The sequence below is a fragment of the Pelodiscus sinensis genome, chromosome 3, assembly GCF_052426305.1.
Source record: "Pelodiscus sinensis isolate ZL-2025 chromosome 3, ASM5242630v1, whole genome shotgun sequence".
Classification (NCBI taxonomy): Eukaryota; Metazoa; Chordata; order Testudines; family Trionychidae; genus Pelodiscus; species Pelodiscus sinensis.
Window position 1 is genome coordinate 8,340,932 of NC_143054.1, and position 17,772 is coordinate 8,358,703.

At 53.5% G+C, this 17,772-nt stretch overlaps 1 protein-coding gene across 5 annotated transcripts in view; it reads left to right on the plus strand.

Moving 5' to 3' along the window:
• The window catches only part of EFR3B (EFR3 homolog B), a 161,313-nt gene that overhangs the window by 19,876 nt on the left and 123,665 nt on the right, over positions 1 to 17,772 (plus strand). The window contains exon 1 of one of the 5 annotated variants that reach the window (XM_075923305.2): positions 1,968 to 2,303. The exons of 1 other annotated variant lie outside the window; for it this stretch is intronic. In XM_075923305.2, coding sequence (XP_075779420.2) covers positions 2,264 to 2,303 — 40 coding nt within the window. In that variant the 5' untranslated portion in view covers positions 1,968 to 2,263. Of the gene's footprint in view, positions 1 to 1,967; positions 2,304 to 15,064; positions 15,219 to 17,772 lie in introns of those variants that run through there. 3 more of the 5 variants (XM_025181494.3, XM_075923304.2, XM_075923306.2) reach the window with 3 other exon arrangements.

Consider the following 17,772-nt stretch of genomic DNA (forward strand, 5'->3'; position numbering starts at 1 on the left):
TGTTTTCTTCCACTTTGTGCAGCAAACCAGCAAATTCCATCTCTCTCGTGGGGGATGGGGGTGGGGGGGATCTCTGCTTTGCTTGTTGCCTGGTAGGGTTTTTAGCTCGCTATTTAGGGAGGAGACCCATTTCTGCCTTCATCTCTGCTTTAAAGGTGACATGACAAGGACAACTGAGTTGGTGCCGTTTTTATTTGCTGCTTTTTGGTACTCTGTAAAGAGACTTGGTAAAAATAGTCAAATCTTGGTTGGTGTGTTGTTTTTTTACCCTTGAAATCCAGATTTCACCTGCCCCATATATGGTCTTGTGAGGAGTGGAGAGCTAGTGCAATGGGACACCACAAGAGTTAGAGAATGAAAGTTGAGCTGTTAAGAGAAGGGATTTTCGTCAGATTAGTTCAGCTTTTGGTTTTGCTAACACCTATTTAAATACATGGGTTCCCAAGACAGACAGGACCACTGTGACCATCGCATCTAACACACTGTGTAATAGGCCAGAGAATTTCCCCTGATTATTTCTAGAAGAATTTTTAGACAAATCCAGTCATGATCTGGATATTTCTAGAGATGGAGAATCCACCGGGGCCTTCGGGAAATTGTTCCAGTGGATAATGAAACACAGGTTGAACCTCTTTAGTCTGGCACCTGACTGGTGCCAAACCGGAGAATTTGCCAGACCATGGGAGGTCAATATTATCTAGCGGCATAACCATCACTTCCACAGCTGACTGGGCTCTTAGAAGACATTTAGGGGTAAACTAGAGCTAAGGAACAGCATGGAACCCTGAAAGCCAGGACTGGGGGCTGAAAACAAACTTTATGGGTCTATGAGAAATCTGGCCACCCCCGTGGCAAATGGCCACCCGGCTCACTCACATCATGTCGGTGAAACGGAGAGTGCGGAACTAGACAGCTTCAGCTTCTAATAATCATTCTTTCCAGTCTGTATTTGTCCAGCTGCAGCGTCGAGTCAGTGGAGTAGGATAGATTTTTGTCTGCTCAATTGAAGAGCCCAGCCCCACGATTTGTTCCCTATGCAGGCACGGCAAGATGGGGCACCCAATGCCTCCTCTACCTCTAATGGCAAAAGGAATTTGCATAGTCTTCTGCTCTTTCAGCGCATGCTGCATATGCAAATATGGGGGCTTAAGCTGGCCATTTTGAAACAACCCCCTCCCCCAATTTTTTGTTTCCAGGGAATCCCTCCCCTTTTTTCAGGCCTTCTTTGTCCATCAGAAAGAATCAATCAATCAATCAATGACATGGGCCCAGTTTTAAAAAAACCCCAACCTTTTCAAGTGGCCCAGAAGCTCTTGGCCAGGCTTTTAAAAGGGGGGATTTGGAGGCGCCCACCTTGCAACACTTGAAAAGAACTCGTCCAGAAAATACTGAGCGGCTATGCTTTGAGCATCTAGGCCACTCTGTGGGGGGGGGGGGGGTGGGATGGGGGGACTGTGCGTATAAGGGGCAGGGCTGCCTGGGGGGGGCAATTTGCCCCGGGCCCCACAGGGGCCCCCATGAGAATGTCTGAAATCACAGGGAATGTCAGGAAGGGACCCCCAAAATAGCTTTGCCCCAGGCCCCCTGAATCCTCTGGGCAGCCCTGATTAAGGGGGGGGGGGGTTAAGCTTCCCCAAAAAGGGTCTCAAGTTTGGCCCTTCTGAAGAGCTGGGCCAGCTGCAGCCAGATGTGCAGCGATTACACACGGGGCGAATTTTAATGGCCCCTTTCACTAACAAACCCTCCACTGGCTCCTCTCTGCCCTGGGAGAGGAAATGGAAGGGAAGGGCGAGGAGAAGGATTTTTAGGGATACAAGCGGAGAGGGGGTGGGGAGGGGAAGCAGAAGCCACAGAAAGTAGCTGGGAATTGTACCCTGATGCCTCTCAGGGTGTGAGGCAAAGGAAGTGAAATGCAAGGCGCCAGGGAGAGATCAAATGGAAACGCGGAGAGAGAGAGAGAGGAAAAAGCAAGTGAATGAGCCGGAGCGAGGGCTGGATTCCTGATGAGCCAGAATTAGAGGGCTCCAGACGCAGCTGAAGCAATAACCGCGGCTCTGGGAGGAGGGGAAAGCCAGTGGAACAGGAACCTGACAGCCGGGAGCTGGGAAATGAGAGCAGCCCGCAGGGGAGAGGGGTCTGCGCGCCGCAGGCACGGGGGGGACCCGAGGCTTGTGCGGGTGCAGCCGGAGGGAGCCCGCGCCCCAGTGGAGGCAGGAGCCCCTCGAAGGTCCCTAGAGCGGCATCCCCGCGCGGAGGTCGCCGGATGGATTGCAGAGCCGCCGCGGACCGGCACGTTTGCAGTGGTAATGGAGCGGCTGGGCACATGGGAGCCAGGCCAGGGGGGATGGGCGTGTGGTTGGGCTGGGTTCGAGTCCCGGCTCTGCTGGGGGGGGGCTCTCTGGTTGGTCCCAGACCAGCCCCTGCGGGCAGGTAAAAAAGCTGCCCCCTTAATGAGCCTGCTTCCGTGGCTGGCAGAAGCTCTCCCACGAGTCACCCACCTCTACAAGGGGAGGCCAGTTGGAGATGCTCTCCCTCCCCCCTATTGCTGTCTACCCCAGGCGTGTGTTGCCCCCAGGGTGGGATTTTCCACACCCCTGAACGCTGTAAGTTTGTTGTGTAGGCCTGGGCGCAGTGGCTCCGTGCCTCAGTGTTCCATCTCTAAAATGGGTATAATGGCCTCCCCTTGCTTTCACCCCCTGGCGTGTGTATTTCGATTCTAAACTCTTTGGGGGTGGTTAGCCCCTGGGCTGTTTATACATCACCTGGCAGGATGGGGGCTGCGATCTCAGCGGAGTGCTCCAGGTACCCCTGTCGTATAAACAGTCGTCAGGCTGAAATTGCTGTGAATCCAACATCCCTCCCCCTGCACCTGGCTTAATCCCAGAAGGAACAAACAAGATTTTCCCTGCTTGGGTGTTTGTTCCAACAGGAGGGGAGGTTTGTTCAATGCTCAGGAAAAGTCTGACCCTGGAGCATGGGCGAGTGGCTATCTCTGGAGAAATGAAAGGGGAGTCTAATTTTAGTTTGGCAGGAGCAGCAACTATGCCTGGAAGCTGCCTGGCTTCCTCTGTGTGGTGTGTCAGGATTGAGCAGGCTGCAGACGAGGCTGTTCATAGGCCGAGTGTAAGTGGTGGCCGGATACTAGAATGGGTGCCGCCCACTGCATCTTAGCCATCCGTGTCATGGCAGAGGTTACATGGAAATCCCCGTGATGGAGCCCCTTTCAGATTCCCTTCCTCTCCCCGGTGTGTGTGTTAAAGAGAGTCTCCTTACAGGTTTGAATGTGGTTTCAAGCTCTTTCCATGGTTGGGATGGGGGTGCTGCTGTGGCAGCAGAAATAGGTTCGTCTGTTACAGTACTGCCTTTTGCTGGGGTGCACGTGGCTTATGTGTTCCTTGCTGCTCTTCACGTGGCGGAGCATCACTGGAGTTCACGGTTTTGAGCTGTAGGATGGGAGCTCCCTCTCTGAGGCCTGAAAGTACCCACTGGGCAGCCAGCTGTCCTTCTGTGTTATGCCTAAGATAAGGAAGTTGATGCAACCCTATAAATGCCAAGAATGCAGAGGAATTATTCAGTAGGCCTATGTCTACACTCACGGCTTCTTGTGCGAGTAATATGCAAATGAGGCCAAGCCTCATTTGCATACCTAATGCACCACCTTTTTTTCAGAAGAGGCTCTTGCGCAAGAAGGGGTGAAAACTAATAGGTGTAACGGCATTGCACAAGAGGGTTTTTCTTGCGCAAGAGCCTCTTCTGAAAAAAATGGTGGCTCATTAGGTATGCAAATGAGACTCGGCAATATTCCACGCTTAGCCTTATTTGCATATTACTCGCGCAAGAAGCCGCGAGTGTAGACATAGCCTGGGTGTCTTGTGATTTTATGGCAGATCTTGACCCCTTACTGACAAGGCCGGGTTGCACATCTCCCCAGAATGGGCACTCAATCTGATTTGCCTTGTGTTGGATGCAGGGCGACATTCTGACCAGTCTCACCCACTGACAGCTGTGGAGTCCCTCTGCATTTACACTCAGGGCATGGCTAGACTGTGGGCTTTTTTTGGGGGGGATACTGATTTTTTTGCAGAAGAGCAAACACGCTCTTTCAGAAGCCCCTGTATTCCTCGTTCCATGAGAAAGAAGGGGGCTTTTGAAAGAGGCTTTTTTTTCCGAAATTTGGCCCAGTCTAGATGGGCCAAATTTTGGAAAAGCCTCTTCTGACAAAAGTATCGGAAAAAGATACCCAAAATATGGAGCACGTTTTCCATATCTTTTTCCGATAGATCCTCACAGTCTAGCCATACCCTCAGTGTGCAGCGGCAGTCAAAAAAGCAAATAGAATGTTGGGAAGCATCAAGAAAGAGAGCGAGAATAAGACAGAGAACACCATATTGCTTCGCTATAAATCGATGGTAAGCCCACATCTTGAATGGTGCATGCACATGTGGTGACCTCATCTCCAAAAAGATATCTTGGCATTGGAAAAAGTTCAGAAAAGGGCAACAAAAATGATGAGGGGTTTGGAACGGCTGCCAATGAGGAGACATTAATGAGACGGGGTCTTTTCAGCTTGGAAAAGAGGAGACTAAGGGGGATAGATCTTGACCAGTGTGCAGAAAGTGAATAAGGAAAAGTTATTTACTTGTTCCTGTAACATAAGAAATAGGGCTCACCAAATGAAATGAATAGATACCAGGTTTAAAACAAAAAAAGGCAGTATTTCTTCATGCAACTCATAGTCAACCCATGGAACTCCTTGCCAGAGGATGTTGTAAAAGTTAAGAGTATAACAGGGTTCAAAAAAGAGCTAGATACAGACCTATCCTCCATGAATGTCAATGGCTATTAGCCAGGATGGACAGAAATGGTCTCCTTAGCCTCTGTTTGTTTGTCAGCTGGGAATGGATGACAGAAGAGGGATCACTTGATGATTCCTTGTTCTCTTCATTCCCTCTGGGGCAACTGGCTTTGGCCTCTGTCAAAAGGCAGGACTATGGGCTACATGGACCTTTGTTCTGACCCAGTAAGGCCATTCTTATGGTCTTACAAAGGTGTCAGCAATTTCAGCAACGGGCCCACAGAATGGAAGGGAGCTGGTTAGGGACAATAAGCACAAGAGTGGGAAAGCCTGCAATTGACCAACTCCCCCTGCCTTTAAATGTAAAATCCTGGGGTGGCAGAAGGTGGGAGCTGAAGCTGTAGCCGGCCAGAGTAAGTCTCAGCTCCGACACTGGGCTCTCAAGGTACAAAATACACCACACAGGTATCTGTCAAACACAAGTAGTTTATTTCCTGACAGCTAACAGCTGTGCCCCATAACTAGAAGAACAACATAACAAAGAAGCGGCATATCTTACGTCCCTTCCTGCAAGCCTGGGACCCTGGGTAGGCTGCAGACGAAGTGGGAGGTTGTCTTCCAAGACGCCAGTACCCAAAGCCCATCGGTGAAGTCCGATTTGTTAGGCTCTGAGGCAGCCTTAAATAGTTTTCCCTGTCTTGTTTTGCAGTTTGGAAATTTCCAGGGATTACTCATTACATGCTGATGTAGGGCTTAGCTGTTAAGTTATCGATCTGGTTCTGATCTGGATCTACTTGTTCTTTGGCCCTGTTTACATGATCAGTACGTTAGGGTAAACAGAATTGTTTATTCGTTCTTGCCCTTTACCATTATCTTATTCTTATTCCTGCTATACTGGCAACAATACTTATCTTAAGTGGCGTATGTTCCCAAAGATTTGCTTCTGGCTCATCAGATATAGGGAAAAGGGAAAGGGTGGAAGGAATGCAGGCCTCACCACCCCTAAGCTAACACGTACAAAGTTCTTCCGCAATTGACCACTACAGAAGGACATGTGAGAAAAGCATCCATTGATTTAGAAGAGCCGCCCAGTGCGGAGATGTATAACGTTGCAGCTTGGTGTGTTAGAATTAATGTGTGCACCAGCTGGATAAGCAATACAAAAGAGCCATAGACTTTAGGGCAGGGATGTGAGGGGGCTGGGCGGAAGGACTGCAAAAGTGTGTAGAGAGAAGCAACCAGAATGGGCCACGTTTGGGTGAGACCAAGTCAAGCCACCTCCAGTTTGGCCCAGCCACTCCTCCATCATCCCAGTAAGGAAGGGATTCTGCCGTTACATCACCCATTTCTGAGCAGGGGACAAGGTAAGGCTGAGCCCCCTGGATTCCTCCTCATTGTACTCCTGCCAAGTTCAGAGCCTCAGAAGTGTGCAAAAGGGATGATAGCTCTTTGGTGCCACCCTCCATCCCCGGTGTCCGTGCAGGGATGCCCTAGAGTGGGTATTGGCTTGCAGAAAGTTAATGTGACTTTGGGCTTCATACGTGGCTGTGTCTGTATTAGGGTTTTAGGGACCTGTAATGCTCAATGAATTCAGTTCCACCTATAGCATCAATGGCAGATCATGTAGTGAAGCTAGGGTTTAAGGCTCACCATGGTAAAAACCCCAAACTACACTAAAGCATCCAACATTGCTACTACAGGTGGAGCCGAACCTGTTGAGGAATTATAGTGCAGACAAGAAAGCCATAGAGGCTGCTGTTGTGGAGAAGAGTCAGGAGGACCAGATCTGTTGTTTGTGGCGCTGGTGCAATTGCGGCTGGATGACTGAAGTCAGTTCTGGGCATTTCAGTATAAGAAAAACGGTGGTTTGTTAATTTCACAACAGAAATAGAAAGGCCTAGATCAGTGCTACTCGGATCTCTGGGGTTCTGGAGCCAAATTAGCCATCAGCATTAAGGATGTTAAAATGTGGATAATCAGCTAACTGAGTAGTTGATGGAATGTCCATTGATTACTCGATTAGTCGTTAAGGGGGGGAGCGCTTGCTACCCCCGCTGTGGCTCAGCAATTTAAATGTAGTTGGAGTCAGGCTGCCGGTCCCCGCTCACGCCGTCCCCTAGAGCTGAGGCTCTGCCTTTTAAATGTAGTAAGAGTTGCCTGGCTCTGGGACTGGATGTGAGCCAGGACAGCTGATTCCTGGCTTGCGTCCAGTCCCCTGCTGCACCTCTGCTTTCCCTGACCCATCTGCAGAGATGGGTCAATTTCACAACAGAAATAAAAAGTTTATTTCTGTTGTGAAATTGACCTCTATTAGAGGCAGCAACCGAGGCGGGGAAGCAACTAGTCAAGTAGCAACTCAACTAGGCGCTTACATCCCTAACCAACGATACCCAAAACCAGTGTGAATTCACTGTGTCATTTACTGTAGCACTACATACTCCTATTTAAACAGTATGGCTGGGGAAATATTTAGTTTATAGATAATTTTCTTGCCAAAATGAGTGAGCAACTATTCTAATTTTATCAGTCATAGTGGGCTAATAACATAGTAAAAGCATCCTGATTAGCTAGTAACTCAGATATGAAAACACACACACGGGCTGCAAAGATCTGCAAGTGACACGTTAAAGAGCCACTTTGTGGCTCCCACGCCTCCGTCTGAGTATCCTGGGGCTAGCGGGCCAGGCTGCTGGGAACAGGTTGGGAGAACTGGACCGTTTGGAGAAGTGATAGCCAAGTGGGGGAGAAGGGAAGAAGGATGATGATGAGCTTACAAATGAACTGTGAGAACAGCATCTGCAGTAAAAACAACAAGTCCTGTGAAGATTTATTTGGGCGTAAGCTTTTGTGGGTCAAAGCCACTTTGTTGGTTGCATGGAGTGGAAATCTGACAAAGTGGTTGTGACCCACAAAAGCTCACGCTCAAATAAATGTGTTTGTCTTTAAGGCAGTGGCATAGCGAGGGTGTTATGCACCTGGGGGCAAAGGCAAAATTTGCAGCCTGCAACCTCCAGCTGGAACCTCCCCCCTTGTCTGTCCCGTCGCCACATGGGTCTCCCTCCGGCAGACCGGGCCATTCTGCTTCTAGCCAGAATGACTCGCCCTCTGGCCAATCGGTGCAGTTTCTCGGAGGGGCGGGATACAGGTGAGGATCTGGGTGGCCCAATGGGCGGTGCCTCAGACCGACTGGCAGTGAAGGGGATTGTGGGGGTTGTAGTCGCAGACGGGCCTGTGCGCCAGCTGTGTTCTGCGCATGCTCAGCCTGAATGCCCACCCTGTGCATTGCTCCTGCCAGGCGCTTCACGCTCAATTTTGACCTCTGCAGGTGTGGAAATGGCCAGCACCCACAGGGTCCTAGGACTCCTAGCACCGACCTTCCCTCCGCTGCTAAATTGGCACCTGTCTAGCATGGTGCCCAAGGGCAACTGCCCTCCCCCCCCCCTCGCTACGCCACTGCTTTAAAGTGCCACAGGACTCTTTGGTGTTTTTACAGTTAGAGTCAAACACGGTGACCCTCTGAAACGTGTGCCGTGTTGTTGTAGCTGAGTCAGGCCCCAGAGTATTAGAGAGAAGGTGAGGGAGGTCATATCTTTTATTGCACCAACGTCTGTGGGTGAGAGAGAGATGTTTTTGAGCTGCTTTCCAGATCTGTCCTTGTGTAACTAGAAGCATCCAAAGCATTAAAGAGAAGTTGAAAGAACTGGGTTTGTTTAGTTTGGAAAAGAGAAGACTGAGAGGGGACATGAGAGCAGTTTTCAAGTATCTAAAAGGGTCACAAGGTGGAGGGAGAAAAATTGTTCTCCATGGCCTCTGAGGATAGGACAAAAAGCAATGGGCTTAAACTGCAGCAAGGGAGGTTTAGGTTGGACATTAGGAAAAACTTCCTAACTGTCGGGGTGGTTAAACACGGGAATAAATTGCCTAGGGAGGTTGTGGAATCTCCAGCACTGGAGATATTTAAGAGCTGGTTAGATGGTGCTTGGTCCTGCCATGAGGGCAGGAGGCTGGACTTGATATCCTCTTGGGGCCCCTTCTATGATTAAGTTAAAACTGTGATGGAGTGTGGCTCTGTATGCCCAGCAAAGAATATACTGCATGGACATAATCCAGAAAGGGCCCACCAGCACTTACTGTTCTGGAACCAGCCTCTCTTAATTCAAGAACTAGTTAAGAATCTTGGCTGGGTGCCAAATTCAAGAAGTGCTGAAGTGCAAAAAGAGCCGGCCTTTAAGTCAGTGGGTGCTGCTTTGCAAACCGTCTCCCCGCAGCACTGTTCATGCCACGTCAGCCGGTGATCAGAAATTCTGCCACTACAATGAACACAAGAACGGCCGTACTGGGTCAGACCAAAGGTCCATCTAGCCCAGTAGCCTGTCTGCTGACAGTGGCCAGCACCAGGTGCCCCAGAGAGGGTGGACCAAAGACAATGATCAAGCGATTTGTCTCCTGCCATCTCTCTCCAGCCTCTGACAAACAGAGGCCAAGGACACCATTTTATCCCCTGGCTAATAGCCTTTTATGGACCTAACCTCCATGAAATTATCTAGCTTCTCTTTAAATTCTATTATAGTCTTAGCCTTCACTGCCTCCTCGGGCAAGGAGTTCCACAGGTTGACTACACGCTGTGTGAAGAAGAATTTTCTTTGATTAGTTTTAAACCTGCTCCCCATTAATTTCATTTGGTGTCCTCTAGTTCTTCTATTTTGGGAACTAATAAATAACTTTTCTTTATCGGCCCTCTCCACACCACTCATGATTTTATATCAATGGGTTTGCATCCAGTACCCGATTGCTCCCTGGACCAGCGCTTTCCTCAGCGGCACCCTTAGGGTGCATCTACACAGCACTGTAACTCAAAATAAGGTACGCGATTTGAGCTATGCAAATTGCATATCTTATTTCAAAGCTATTTCAAAACAGCTTATTTCATCATTGGTGCTGTCTACCCAGCACCAAATTTTGAAATAAAGCACTATTCCGAAACATCCCTTACTCCTCGTAGAATGAGGGGACATCGGAGTAGCGAGCCTGAAATAACGGGCTTGCTGTGAAGATGCGGGATAGCTATTTCGGATACTCCAGTATCACAAAATAGCGTTGCAGTGTAGATGTTCCCTCATGCAATGAGAAGTCAATGTCCTGAACACCTGCTCCCCATCCTTCCCCCCCAGCACCCTCTCAGATGTAGCCTTGTGGACCCCAGGCAGGAGTGAGGAGACCTGCACTTTAGTCCTGGCTCTGCTAAAGACCTGTGGTCTGGGGCAGGTCCTCTCTCTCCGTGCTACATTTCCCCCACCTATGGAATACTGATGCCTCCTTTGTAAATTCTATGCGAGCTATGGAAGGGCTATGAATTCTCACGATGGATCAGAGCTTACCTTACGTGTTCGGTGTCTGCTGGCAGCCAGGAGGCCCAGACTTTGACCAGCTGGCCCTTGGCACGTAGCCTGTGAGAAGGGCGTAATGCCATTTACCTTCTCTGGCCTCCATGGGAAAGCAGGAGGCATCCTAGCAAGTGAGGAGCCATGGCTGGGGTGTTCTGTGGCCCTGCAAAGCCCCGTGGCTATAACTCAGAGCCCCCGCAAGTTAAGTGAGAGACAGAGCTCTGGCCCGACAGTGGTGTTGGGATGAACTAGGCCCAACAAAAGCTTGATCCAGGCTCGTGAAATGAACCAGGACCCAGAGGGGTGTCACGGTCCATGTGCGCAGGGGGCTGGTAGAACCCACGGAGGGAGGAGGGGGAAACCTCACCTCTTCCTGGTCTCTGGGTCTCAGTGTCACATTTGGCAGCACAGCATGCAGCTGTTGGCGCTTCCTCGGGATAGCTCTCCCCTTCTCTCCCCCCCGCCCCCGGCTGTGTCCTAGGAACACGCTGTCCTTGGGAGGGAGGGATGGGCACTGGGCGGTCTGTCTGCACTCAGTGCTGCTGCAGGGGCAAGCCGAGAGCGTCCTCCCCATTGCAGGCTCCGGCTGCAGAGCGTTTCCGACGGCAGGTGGCTTTTGTGGTACCGCTGGGTTTTTCAGTCTGTCCCAGAAGCAGCTGGCCCAGGACCCGTTTCCAGTGGAGGGCAAGATTTTAGCCCGAAGTCCTTTCTCCCCATCCAGTAGCTGCAGCCCAGAAGGGAATTAAAGCCAGGCAGGTGGGCAGAGGATGTGGCAGATTTAGATCCGTGGTCTCTGGCTGAGGGTGTCCATCTGCTGTTTGTCCCTCGACTCCTCAGCTGGTTAGATCCCGCAAGGCGACGGTGACAGCCGGCCAGCCTTTCGTTCATCCCGCTCGCTGCAGCCTTTCCTTTCAGATGTGGGCGGTGGGAGAGCTCCCGAAGGGCTAGCCCCCCGTCCATGCTGACCTTAGCTAATTGGCTCTGACTGAAATACCGCCTGAAAGGTGGTGCCTGCGTCTATCTCTCGGTCTATAAAGCCGATGCCCGGGGGTAATACAGTGTGAACTCGGTGGTCGCATAAGGATTATAGAATATTTCCATTACTGCGGTGTCTGCCCTAGAGATTCCAGTCAGGATCACTAGATTTTGTGCTGGGGCCATAGACGTATGATTCCTGCCCTCCCCTTCTCAGAAGACAACTGGTGTGGGAAAGAAGCCAGTTCCATTGCTACAACTTTTACACACACAAAAGCCAAGGGTCCCTCTCACTTTTTCAATCCATGGGCGGAATAAATTTTGTGTTGTGCACCCAGGCACGTGCAGATGTGCCCCACGAGTAGAAACACGTGCTGGTGGCGCTATTCAGCTGGGCGGCACTTGAATCTCTCCTGGCTGGCTGCCCAAATGCTCAGTTGACCGGGAACACTGGTGTCCTCATTAGTTTCTTACAATAACTGGTATTTGGTGACGCAGCAGCAGCTGGCTCCCTGCTCCCCTCCCCGCTCACATCGCACAGGTCCTTGTCTGTTCTCGAACCTCCATCATGCTTGCCGTCAAATCGTCAGCCTGGCCATGTTGCGCCAATAGTGGATGATTCCCCTGCGCTCCGTGGGCCACAGGGACTGGGTCCGTGGCTGTGAGTGTGTCCCTGTCTTTCCGTGGGTCGCACGGTCGATGCTCAGAGAGGGCTGCTCACAGAGCCCAAACCCTGCTCTCCAGCAAGGAGCTTGGGAGAAATGTGTTGGTGTCTCCACCAGTTACCAGCCATGCAGCCTCACCAGAAGCAGGGCTAGAAGAATGTGGCCAAGATGCATTCACGTCGGCTGGATGGGTCCCCCTGGCAGCTCCTGGGCCCCAATCCGAGAAGGGGGCCGAGAACCCTGCCTTGCTGGCTCTGCATGCCACCTGAGGAGGCTCACCAGAGCCTGCTCCCCACCGCCCGCTGCTCAGGTTTTGCTTCTCCTGAGGGAAGAGGGTAAGGCAGTGCTGAGAGCGCCTCTCTGCAGCTTGCCATGCAGCTGTGGGGCCTGTGTGAGCTACGGCCAGCCCAACACATCGCGGGGAGTGAATGTGGCCTAGTTGGGAGAGTGGTGGATGTGGGAACTAGCACCTTGCTGGGAAAGTCAAGTCATGTGGTCAATCCTTGCCTCAGTTTCCCCATCTTGCTGCTTTCCAAATGGAGGCTTCATTGACTTTCTTCTGCACCAGGAGGAGGGCCAGTCAGGAACCCCAGACCCAAATGCCTCTCTCCTTTGCTGATCCGGATCCCAGGTCCCTCGTATAACCATTTGGGTCAATTTCCACTGAGCTCTTTTTCCATCCTCTTCTCCCGCCCCTACCTAGTCATTTTCAGGCATGCATCATCCCAGGATTTTATTTGCACTGGGCCATTGTGCTTCTTCCTGCCTTGCCATGTACAGGCTGAGTGTCCTCGGTTGGCTCGGCACCCCAGGGAGAACTTTGCTGTCTTGTTGCTGCAGTCTTCTAGGCAGGGTGGAGGCCCATAGAGGTCTGTGTGTGGGTCTTAATCTGTCTCTGTTGCTTTGCCCCCATTCTATGGTGCGAGAATTTCAGTCACTGCTAGAATCCAGCACTGCTGGTCGGTTTGAAATGCTGCAAACCTGTATCTGTCTTCGTTAATTAATTCCCCCCTTCTTCCCCATTTGGCTCCAGCCTCGCCGGTCACCTGCACAGGGACGTTCACAGGTGTGGAAACCTGCGTCACTCCCTCTCGGCCAGACACTAAAAATAGCTGTTGGTGCTGCACCAAAGGCATGGGATCTTCTGCTGTCCCTGCAGTGACTGCAGCTCGTTAGCCAGCCTGGTGCCCAGAGCCGGGCTGCTGCAGACATCACGCGCGATGCTGCTGTGCAAAGCACACAGAGCTCTTGGCAGCTGAAGCGCTGTGGTTGCGGGATTGTTGGGCTGGGTGGTGGGGGGACGACGGACCAAAGACCAAAAGGGATAACGTGTGTGGGGGAAGGGGTGCGATGTACTAATCAGTGTTTGGCAGGCAGAAGAACGGGTTCCTCAAACGTCCACACATGGGTTACGAGCAAGGGAGAGTTATGATCCTGAGTACCAACGCCTGGATTTTCAATGGCACGTGGTCCCCAGGGGCATGTCTACACTAGGAAATTATTTTGAAATAACTAAGTTCAAAATAATAACTCCTGAAATAACAAAATTGAAATAGCATGTCCCCACTATGGGAGAATCCCGAAATATGTCCGAGGCAGGCTCTGGTATTGTGGATGCGCTACCTCGACTGAGAGCCCCAGGAAGCACTGGGGAGTAATTACTTCAAATGACTCTGGGGAGTCGTTATTTTGAAATAGCAGCAGCGGCGCGCCCACGCTACTGCTATTTTGAACTAACTATTCTGAAATCAGCGTACTTCCCCGAGGAAAGCAGGCGTACAGATTTCAAAAGAACCAGCCCGTGATTTCAAAATCACGGGTGTGGTAGTGTGGACGTTCTGCTTATTATTTCGAAATAACTCCCTTGTGTGGACCTGGGCCAGGCAGACAGGATCGTCAGACTGACTCAGGGCTTATCCCCTCTAGAGGAGAGTTACATCTCTCTGGCTTTTTAGCGTGTTGCTGGTGAGAGGAGGAGCAAGTCGGAAGATAGGGACACGTGACTCTCTGGTCAAGCTCTTCTCAGCCAAGCTGCCAAGTGGGTCGGGAGTGGCCAGACCGAGGACTCGGAGCTGGGGTCTGCAGTTTGCAGAACAGGTGTCACGAGTCGGCTTTGCGCCGGTTTCTGGCCTGTCATGGGAGCGCTATCTTGTTCTGGGGGGACATTGTCAGAATCAAGAGCCAGCAGGACTCAGGAAGTGAGCAGTGGTTGACATGTTGCTCTGCAGGCCACCCACAAGTCTGAGCTCTTCCACATGCCCCCTGGCTGTCCTCTTTTAAATCCAAGGCCTCGGTGGGTGCAGAGTCATGCAAAGAGGGTGCATTGCTTCCTGGGACCTGCAGTCTCTGTCCTTTGGCTCCTTCAGACCACCAAGCTGAGCTCCTCAGGGCCACTTGCAAATGGATCCTCCCAGCATTGGCCGAGGAAGGAGTATTGTGCCGATCTCAGGGCTAGGACACGGAGTCCCCTCTACACTTCCAGCCAGCTCTGCAGGTGCTCGGCCTGCCCCAAGCGTGGCTGGATGGTGAGACAGAAGCCACCAGGCACCAGAATCATAGAAACGTAGGACTGGAGGAACCTCCAGTGGTCATCAAGGCGAGGCCTGCTGATTGAGGGAAGGGGCCAAGTGCCCCCGGGCCTGGCAAATCAACAGGGCATGGGGCTTCCAGCCGCCCCTACTGCAGTAGCAGTGCCACCTGGAGCCTCTCACCCTTTGAATTGCCCCCGGAGCACTGTGCTGCTGAGGGATTGGGCGGGAGAAGAGGGGGCTGGCTGCTCTGGTCTGCCCCTTCTGGGAGTAGCCCCCCCACCTTGTCCCGGAGCCTGGAGAGCCTCTTGGCTCCCTGCCCGCTGCACTCAGGGCAGGACTATCCCTATGTCTAACCTGCTCTGCGAGATCTCTAAGGCTGGAGACAACGCAGCCTCCCTACCGCACTGATTCCAGCGCTGCACCGCCAGGGCACCGGCAAAACCCGAGCAAGTGACGTTCCCAGGGTCATGTAGGGTTGGCGGGGCAGAGCCGGAAAGTGAGCTCCGCTCTCCTAGCGCCTGGGGGGCTCGTCCTCCCTGGCTGGGCGCCCTCAGGGACCCGGCTCCATTGGATCGCAGGCAGCTGCGAGGAGCTAAGGGCTGCGTGCGCCCGGGGCCCAGCGGCGGGTGGGGGGCGGGAGGCATGTGCATGCCCCCCCTTTGTGCGTGGGAGGAGCTAGGAGCCCGGCGCTGGGGGATCCGGCTGCACAGCTCCGCCCGGGCGGGGGCGGGAGCGGCTCTCCCCGGTGAATGAGCCTCGCGCCGCTCCATTCATGCTTCCTCCGCCCACGCCGCGTCCCTGCCCCTGGGCCGATGCGCCAGTGAATGAGAGGCAGCGCCTGGGCCGCAGGGAGCCGGAGCCATGTACGGTGAGAGCGCGGGGCGGCTCCTGCGCAGCCGGCGGGCGGGGAGCGGCTGGGGAGCCCCCCGAGAGCCTGCGGTGCGCGGCACGGGTGGCTCTGCCCGTGCGCCCCCGCTGCGCCCGGGGCTCGCTCCGGCGCCGCGTCCAGGGCTGGGGAGGGCGAGCCGGAGCCCGAGGCGCGGGGACCGGGTCTCTGGTTCGCGTGGCCCCCGGTGGATCTGCGCCCTCCCGGGGCAGCGAGCCGCGTTGCCCTGCGGGGAGGAAGGGCCCCGTGTGCGGGCTGCCTCCGTGCCCGGTCCCTGGAAGTGGCTGCGGGGCCGGCTCAGCAGGGGAGGAGGCAGCTGGTTTGGCCGGGCGCTGCGGGACCCCCCCGTTCTTAGCCCGATCGTCCCGGCTCCGCTTCCCAGCCACATGCTGCGGGCCCCCGGCCGCGGCAGAGGAGGCAGGGGAACCAGCCGGGCTCTTGGCTCCGCTCCGCGCTTTCCTTGCGGCGGCTGCTGCGGCTGGGCGGCGCGTGGCGAAGTTGACTCACACTCGGGCGCCCGGAGGAGAATCCGAACTCTCGTGGGGCCGCTCTGGCTCGTGTAAACGCTCCGGGAGTGGCTGGGACCTCGGGCTGGCTGGGTTCCCTGCTGGGCTTGGCATGGGCTAGTAGGGATGCCTTCGCGGGAGGGGCAGTCTCCCAAAGCAGGTGATGTTTGGGAGGCTGGCAGAGGAGCCAGGAAGGACTTTGTGCCCTCGGGCTGCGGGACCGGCAGGCCCCCTGGGCACTGCCCTGGGTGTGGGGCTGATTTGGCTGGCGGCTGTGGGCCAGTTGCTTTGCCTCTCTGTGCCTGCGCTTTTCGGGGTAGGCGCTAGGCGGGCTGAGGTGAGGTTCCCCACCCCCCTGGGATGTTGGGAGCCTAAGTCGACAATTTTTGTCTGAGCTCTTTAGATGAAACCTGCTGCTGAAGGGCACAGCAGTGTCCCGGTGACCGGAGAGCCTGGCCCTGGACGCCGGCTGTTCGCTGAGGCCAGAGACCCTGATGCGGGCAGCATGTGCCCGGCTTGGCAGGGCACCTGCTTTCTCAGCGATAGGAAGGTGTCTGCTGTCCGTGCCAGCCTGAGTGTCTCCGCAGGCCTGCTGGCTTCCTGGGGGATGCTGCACCAGCAGGTGGAAGCAGGCTGGCCGAAGCTGTGCCTTGATTTGCCGGAGCTCTCGCAGCATTTCTAACGCCGCTCTGCATCTGCCCAGGGTGCCCTGAAACCCTGACTCCTCCGAGAGCTGCTCAGGCAACGCTCCTACCCCCGGAGGGGCTGGGGTCTTGTGGGATGTTGGGATATTCCCTCCGCACCTGCTCTCCAGGCAGGCGCTGGATCCAGCCTGGGATTTGAACTCTGCAGTTTAGCTGCAGATTTATTTTCCCAGCCACTTAGGACTATAATAGAGTTTAAAGAAAAGCTGGATAAATTCATGGAGGTTAGGTCCATAAAAGGCTATTAGCCAGGGGATAAAATGGTGTCCTTGGCCTCTGTTTGTCAGAGGCTGGAGTGGGATGGCAGGAGACAAATCGCTTGATCATTGTCTTCGGTCCACCCTCTCTGGGGCACCTGGTGCTGGCCACTGTCGGTAGACAGGATACTGGGCTAGATGGACCTTTGGTCTGACCCAGTACGGCTGTTCTTATGTTCTTATGTCACTTATAAAGGGGCACGTCACTGTAGCTTGGAGACCTAGGCGAGCCCTCACTCTGATTGGGAGCAGCTGGAGCTGCCAGTGCCCAGCACCTTTGAAAACCAGACCAAAAGGGCTAGTTCCAGGGATAAAGAGCCCTGGGGTTGCAAGGACTGAGGGTCTCCAAAAAGTCCCAGCTGACTCTGCTGTATAAAATACCGGGTGGGACCTGCCCACTCTAGTTCACGGGCAGGGGGGAGCCCAATTGGCAGTGCTGCTAATCTGGTGGAGTTTAAAAGCCCGCACTTCCATGCTTGCTTGCCAAGTTTCCCTGTCCAACCCTATGGTTAGTCCCTCTGAGATGGCCCTGTTGGCCCAGGCCGTGGCACCGCATACTAACTCTGCTCTTTTGTAGCTCAGAATTCTCAGCATGCGGGTTCCCCTCCACGCAGGGGCAGCTGGGAAAACTGCAAGGTGCTGCAGAACCCAAAGGGAAATCCGTTCACACGCTTACCCAGATGTCACTGGAAACCAGTTTCCCAGCTGTTGCATGACACCGTCGGCTGGAAGCGAGCCAGGCCCATAAATCTGCTAAGTGCTGTGTGATCCTTCTGGATGAAAGTTGCATTAGAAATACAAGGGATTATTGGTTTCTCTTTACCATATCTTGGGCTCTAGCAAGGATTAGATATTTAATGCTGGGGGATTTTTTTCCACTTTGTTTGTGCTCAGGACTCAACTGTTTTCCAAAATGAGGGCTGGAGGGGAATGTCCCCCAGTGATCTTGGTAGATTGCTGCCTCTCTTCCTCGGGTGCTGGGGTGGGCATTGCCCTGCACCTCTGAGAGGAGACGTAACTGTCCTGCCTCTCCTGTCTCCTATGATCTGGCAGTGTGGAGACCTGCGAT